Source organism: Castanea sativa, chromosome 3, assembly GCF_040712315.1.
Source record: "Castanea sativa cultivar Marrone di Chiusa Pesio chromosome 3, ASM4071231v1".
NCBI lineage: Eukaryota > Viridiplantae > Streptophyta > Magnoliopsida > Fagales > Fagaceae > Castanea > Castanea sativa.
In genome coordinates, this window is record NC_134015.1 from 36,428,072 (window position 1) to 36,435,931 (window position 7,860).

General features: G+C 34.6%; 1 protein-coding gene across 1 annotated transcript; it reads left to right on the forward strand.

The window, feature by feature from the left end:
• Window positions 1–3,299: 3,299 nt before the first annotated feature.
• On the forward strand, window positions 3,300–4,693 carry LOC142627275 (uncharacterized protein At4g14100-like). Its single transcript, XM_075801100.1, has 2 exons — window positions 3,300–3,822; window positions 4,420–4,693. Exons 1-2 carry the CDS (start codon window positions 3,342–3,344, stop codon window positions 4,614–4,616), a joined length of 678 nt encoding a protein of 225 aa, XP_075657215.1. The 5' UTR covers window positions 3,300–3,341; the 3' UTR covers window positions 4,617–4,693.
• The last annotated feature ends 3,167 nt before the right edge of the window (window positions 4,694–7,860 follow it).

The following is a 7,860-nucleotide window of genomic DNA, read 5'->3' on the forward strand; positions in this document are numbered from 1 at the left end:
TACAGACATTTTTTTAGAAAGCTTAAAACCCGAGGACGAGGATGTAGAAAATACCTAAGTCTAGACGAAGGGGAACTACGGATGTAGGAAACTTCTAGATGAGGCGCTAAGACGAGGATGTCAAAACAGAAAATTTGAAAAAGTGCAGAGGGTATGAAAGGAAATCCACTATTTATAGGCGTTGAAAAATGGTGTCTGGAATTATGTGACCAATCAAGACACACCACCTAGCGTTTCCCTCGAGAAATTAAATTGACATGAAAAATTGCCAATGAAGCTACGACACGTGGCACACATACAGCTAACATAAAGACACGCGTCCAAACAATGACATTGTTTTATATGATTCCTAGATGACCCATAGACAAGGGGGCAACTGATGGGGGATAAACTCCAATAATCGTCCATGGAGGTCGTCCAGAGCAAGACCAAGCAATTGAAGGTTGTAAGAACCTCGTCCATGAAGCTCGTCCATGCAGGAAGATGTTTGGATGAGGTTTTGCATGGTCAAGTTTCACTAGAACCCTGCCATGTCGTCCAGGGTCATCATGAACCTCATCCATAGAAAGGGTTGTCCATAAAGGAAGGACCTCCCTAAGATGCGAGGTATGCTCGGCTGAGAGTCCTCAGGACGAGGACCCCTGGACGAACCTTGGACATTTAGGAAAATTCCTGAGTGTGTAGTACAACTCCTTATTACACGCATAACTTCCCATAACAGTTAGGTGAGAAATATGTAACTCCTAAGCAGTTGTGGTAGTTATCTTTGAACCCTCACACCTCCTCAAATCCAAGGGAGGTTACAAGTTTGATAATTATTCTTAGGACACTATATAAACATTCATTCAGACAAAACAAAGGTACGTTTTACATTTTTTCCAAAAAGTTGGAACTCTAGAATTATAGAGAGAAAACTAACTTTGCCATCAGAGGGTTCTTGGCCGGCAACCCTGGTCACCTTTGCTTATTCTTTCTTTTTCAGACCATCAAGACAGCAAGTAGTCCTTTCAAGTCCGAAGAGTTCAGCCTACTGATTTTCTTCGCATCATCATATTTAAAACTTATTCTTGATAATATTCATGATTAAGAATGTCAATTCTATAGTTGCAGTAAAAACTAAAGTACAAGTATAGTCATTCTATAAACAAATGAGGCTATTGAATTTGTAGTCCTTACTAGCCATTGGTACGACTCAAAAAATATTTATCAAATTTTTTTTTTTCAAAATCCAAATGCAGAGCTACATTATACTCATGAGAAGTTCCTTTTCAACACTAGTTTTACATGATTTCTAAATTCTTGTAGATAAAACTTTTTTTTTCTTTAAGAATAAATAAAACTTCATTTACTAATAAAAAAATATCATTAATTTGAAAAAAAATTCATGTGCCTTTTGATAAGAATAAACTCTTTTATTATATATACTAGCTTGTAATTCTATGCATATGCATGGATATATTTAAAAGATATACATTAAGATGCATAGTATGATTTTTACATATATAATTTAAATATTATTGATAGTCATTCTTATATATTTTTTTTAACTCTTTTAAAAGTCTTGTAAGAATATTATTACGTAGAAAATTTAAATTGTCCATTTTTTAAATCTTTTTTATATTCATTAATTATAAAATCCTTGGTTTTTGTAGGCTATAACTCACTTGGATGAATATTTATGATGTAGTCCCACATTTGACTCCAAAATTAAAAAAATAAAACTCTCTCTAAAAATAAATAATTTAGGACACATGGTGCAAAATTGGACTTCAAACGTAGAATTTAATTGGATTTTCTCTAAACTTTACCTATCAATATATATATATATATATATATATATATATATATATATATATATATATATATATATATATAAATTTACTAAAAAATGATTTACTTATTATAATTGAGAATTTATTTGAGCATTGAAAATATCTATCTGAGTATAATACTCAATCGTAAAATCATCTTAATTATGGCAAAAAAATAGAACTAAAATGTTTAGTGTGTTTTGTTGAATGCACATTTTAAGTGCACAATTTGTATCCGGACCCAAACGAGTGATGGGCTCAGGCCCAAAGAGCCTTATACAATGAAATTTGTAGAGTATGGGCTTGAAACCTAGGTTAGGGATATTGGAAAGTTGATAAACAGGCTAGAATGCCGCAGTCTATGCAAGTAATAGATAAATATGACAAAAACCCCTCCTCAGACGTAAGCCGAGGACAATTTGTATAGCCTTTCTTTCTCTAAGAAAAATTACAATTTTTAGTTTCCAAAAGCGATCCCCCTCTTCTTTCCTCTCTCGTCTTCTTATATTATTCTTCTTCTTCCCTGTTTTATTCACGTGTAACACAGATCTTCCTCTTCGATACTTGTCCCATCCACCACTTTCTTAAAGTCTTCAAATAATAGCTAGAAGGCTGTATACTACTGTTCAGATATCATTTCTCCATTAATGCGGCCAAGGAGGTAGATGCAGGGCCTTTAATGCGGTGGTAGCAGCTTTTTCCTCAAATATTTCTCACACGTTCCTACTTCTAACGAGTACTTGGATCACGCCTTTACCCAACAGATCTTCTAGAATTCTGTCTCTAAACCCTTTAGCAAGTCCCATGACCTCTTCTGGGCCTGTCCGAGGAGATACTCCTCCTCGGACAACTCCTCGGTCCCTTGAGTGCGGACTGGCCTGTGGGCCGAGAAGACTCTGATTGAACAGATTTATACCCACTAACCAAGCCCAAGGCCCAAACGTGCATTTAAGCATTTTTACCCTTCACACACATGTAATTTATTTTCTTTGAGGGGATGTTTATTTTTTATAATGGATTTTTTTAACTTATTAGTAAAAAAATTATTTATTTTTGTTTTGTAGAGAGAGAAAGAGTAGCCATGGATATAGGCTAGGTTCCTAGGTGTTCGCATTAATATTTGAAACTGATTTCAATTTTGAGAGTCAATTTTCAAATTTTTGTGGGTTTTTTTTTTTTTTTTGAAAATAAATATAATACACTATTAACACCGCAACTCAAATTATTTTCCTCTTTGATTTCTCAACTATTTTGTGTACAGAGAAGTATCAATTAAATTACTAGATTAAAGATTAAAAATTAAAATGGTTAAAATTTTCCAAAATAAGTGGTTAAAAAATTTTATTTGTGGGCCATGGCTTCCTTTCTGTTCTAGTCCCGTCCTTGCACGTGTGCTTATATCATTGGTCTGTCATCCACCCAAAGTAACAATCAAGTAGTTGAACCAGCACCATATATTAATCAAAAGAAATCCACATATACCTACCACGCGTCCTTCTCTCTGATACCTCCTCAAACGCAAAGACAGCAATGGCCTCTGCAATTGCAACCAAACCCATCAGCTTCTCTATCCTCCTCCTACTCATTTTTTCCATTTCTCTCTGTAATTCCACTGAGGAAGAAGACCCAACACCAGCCTCATGGCCCCACCAATTCCACTCCATACTTTTCATGAATCACAGTGGGTCCCTGGAGATAGTCGATCTCTGGTACGACTGGGTCAGTGGTCGAAATTTCAACATCATACAGGACCAGCTGAGTAATAAGGTTCTCTATGACCTTGAATGGAATAATGGGACTTCCTTCTTTTACACACTGGACTCCAACAAAGAGTGCAGAACCATACAGCTTGAGGTGGGTATTCTTCGCCCAAATTGGCTCGATGGTGCTAACTACCTGGGTCAGCGCCGCGTGGATGGGTTCCTCTGCAATGTTTGGGAGAAGGTGGACTTCATTTGGTACTACGAGGATGTTGTCACCAAGAGGCCTGTTCATTGGGTTTTCTACACAGGTAGGTATTCATAATTCATATTCAGTTTGCATTTGCTGTTTGATGCTTTAATATATTCACTTTCAACTTTGGTTAAAAGTTTGGTATTCATAATTTTTATTCCTTACAGAACTTTTAATCACAAGAAAAATTTTAGTTATCAATTTTAATCCTAAAAACTTAACACCGTCCATTTTTAGTTTCAATGAAGTGATTACATGTTAATTTTTAATTTGATCATGCTGCGTAAGGATTAATTAAAAGTGATCACTTTAAACATCATAGATTTTTTTTTTTTTTGTTGAGAAAACTTTAAACATCATAGATGGTCTCTAGTTTCTATGAAGTGATTACATGTTAATTTTTAATTTGATTATGTTGCCTAAATTAAAAGTGATAACTTCTAATAATAGTCAGTAAGTAAAGTCACAAACTATAAGAATCAACAGGATTTTTATGCCTTGGTTGGGTTTTAAACTTTTACTTTTGCATACAACATGTATATAGTATACAGCAAGTTGTATGGCTAGGCCGTTGTGGATAAAAACTGTCTGCCGTTTTTATAAGAGTGCTCCGAATTGGCATGTCTGTAAGACTCTAACGTTGCGAAATGTCCAGGGAGGGAGGCACATGTTATGACATTTGAAGTGGGAGCAGTGCTTGAGGATGCCAAGTGGCAGGCCCCTGTATACTGTTTTGAGAAGAATGATGATGGAATTGGAACCGAACCAAAACTAAAATCACAATTTGCCATTACTCGCGGTTTTCGGGACAGTTCATTGGACGGAGTACTTAGAGCCTCTCTTGATCTCTGAATAATATTGTGATGCACATTTCTATTACTGCATGTACACATTTCTTTGGAAATAAATTTGCATTTTGCTCTGGAAAATAGCAGGCATGCCATTCTAGCAGATAAACCACAGGGCATGTCTAATCCATGCTTACTCGAGCCATATCTGATGCCACTCTCGGCTGCAATGTTCCAAAGGTGCATGCCATATTGATAAATAAATACCAAGATCTTCCATAATTCAATTGATTTTTGTGCTGTCCATTTCAGCTAGTACTTATCAGCTGCAAAAATACATTGTTTATGGAAACAATCTTGGAGTCCAGTCGCTTTGCTAGGTTTCCATTTTAAGGAAACCAAGCTACCATTATAAGGAATACCCTCCCCCACTTATTAATTGAATTATGTTAGGAAATTTAGGTTTCCATTTTAAGGAAACCAAGCTACTATTATAAGGAATACCCTCCCCCACTTATTAATTGAATTATGTTGGGAAATTTAGATCCGGTTAATAGAATTAACAAATTTTAAACCCAAGTTGTTAATTAGATTTATTATAAATAACCTTGTTAAAATAAACCAACATTAATATCATGTTAATATCATGCACAGCGGAATAGTAAATAAGACAAGATATGATCACCTAGGACAAACCAATGAAACAAACTAGTTTCACAATAAAAAACCTAGGGGGAAACTTTCTCAAAAAGCAATTCAATATAATAATGAGAAGTTTCAAATTCAGTACAAAACTTTTGTCCGTAGACTCTATAATCTCCGTAGATAAACTTACAACATAAATTTTCTACCACTTCAGAACTTCTGAACTCTCTAGTATATGAACGCCACCATTGATGCACAGATCTCAGTACGTGATTAACTCCTTTGCACGAATCCTAGTATGTGACTAACTTCAGCAACTTGAAGAAGATGTTTGTATCGCATACAAAACATACACAGCGGAAAATTAACGGATCTACTTCATTCGCAATTGTTAATATGTACTATGCAAATTTTAGAATTCAAGAACAAGAGAGCGTACTTTGGTGCGGTAAAATTTAAAACAAAAAATCAGAAGTACTCAGGAACACTTTTAATCTTCACTTTAATTCCACTTTATGCCCAGGAAGTATGGTTTCTCAATTAGTTTTCAAAAGAAGAATAAAAGAGTGTCTCACACTCACATACACACCATTTTACAATGATGTCACTCTCTTACATACAAAATTTTGTATGTTTCTCCCTTTGTATCTAACTGATTATCTAATTGAGCTAGCCTTTTGGGCCTTTCTAATTGGGCTTTAATGTGTGACTTAGAGTAGGACCAAAAGGGACCAATAAGACATTAGCTTCAATGTGCCTTGGGCTTTTCTGTCAACTCTTGACAAGTCCAAAGTTACCATTAACTATATTTAATATCACTATATAAATATAGCTGCACTCTAGGCCTTATTAATAAATTATATCTCAAGACTTTATTATACCTGCAACCCTTTCATAAAATATTTGTAGTAATACAAAATCATGAATGTAGACTGCCACTTTGTGAATTACTACATCTTAATCCTTGAGTACTTGGTTTAATCATCTATGTCATTCATCATATATTTACGAAATCCAATTTTATAAATATATACTTTAGTAACTCCTTATTAAAGTGGTTAGGCCTAACACTCTAGAATAACCAAACCTATTAAACTTATCTCAAGGGAATATTTTGTATCTCCGTTAATAGACTATAAATTTCATCTTGAGAATATATATTCCATCAACACTAAATGTGACTGCCCAACATATTGAGGTTTTGACCGTATCTCTAGATCTCACTCTTGATATATCAAAGCAACCTACATTTCATGATCAGGTCCATTATCCCCTCAAGATTAAGAGTTTATGTAAATAGAAGTTGTGAGATTTATTATTCATTTAACAGTCGTTAGGAGAATAATAAATCTCACAGCGGTCCAGTTCAATATGTCTTAACTCTTAAAACATATCAACATACCAACTAGAATATTTCACTTCCATGATCAAGACAAATCATCTTAGTTGATATGTTATAGTCTTCGCAGATGAAATGCCCAATTTCATCATCGACTGCAAACTATAATTCTGAGTTTACAAAGAACTTGTGATTTATATCTTCTGTAACTTTTCACATAAATCACATACTATATATCTCATGGACTATATGATAATGTCCAATATTCATGTTACCATTATTTTAGATTATAATAAAACAACTTTATTAATTACAACATTAAGTCATACATAGCACCATACAATAGAATTTAATGGCACACATCCTAACAATCTCCCGCTTGCCCTAAAGACTATTGTGCACTAATCTAACTCTCATTCCCTCCAAATGTGACTCAAAAGTCCTTTAGGGCAAGGTTTTGGTAAAAGGATCCGCTAGATTACTTGTACTATCAATCTTTGCTACTACTACATCTCCTCAAGTAACAATGTCTCGAATAATGTAATACTTTCTCTCAATGTGCTTTCTTTCTTATGATTCCTTGGATCTTTAGATTGTGCAACCGCTCCACTATTGTCACAATACAATGTGATGAGAACTTGCTCCATTCTTACAACACCAAGATCAGAAAGGAATTTCTAGAGCCAAACAGCTTCCTTTGTCACTTCACAAGCAGCAACATATTCAGCTTTCATGGTGAAGTCCGCAATACAAGATTGTTTAATACTCCTCCAACTTATGGCTCCACCTCCTAAGATGAACACACAACTTGAAGTGGACTTTTTGAAATCAAAATCTGATTGAAAATCTGAATCTGTATAGCCAATAAGAATCAAATCCTCACTATGGTAAACAGGCATATAATTTTTCATTCTCCGTAAATACTTGAGAATATGTTTTACAACTTGCCAATGTTTTGGTCCTAGATTTGATTGATATCAGCTTACTATGCCAACTGAATAACAAAATATTCGGCCTAGTACATAGCACGGCATTCATGAGACTTCCCACTGCAGAAGCATAAGGAATTTGTCTCATCATATTTTCTTCCTCAAGAGTCTTAGGTCTTTGGTTATCAGACTAAGGAACTTCATGTCAAAAAGGAAGTAATCATTTCTTAGAGTTTTGCATGCTAAACCGTTTTAGAACCTTATCTACATATCCAGCTTGTGATAAACCTAACATCTTATTCTTGCGATCTCGCCAAAACTTGATCTCTAGAATAAAGTTAGCTTCACCCAAATCCTTCATATCAAATTGGCTTGACAACCAAACATTTATTGAT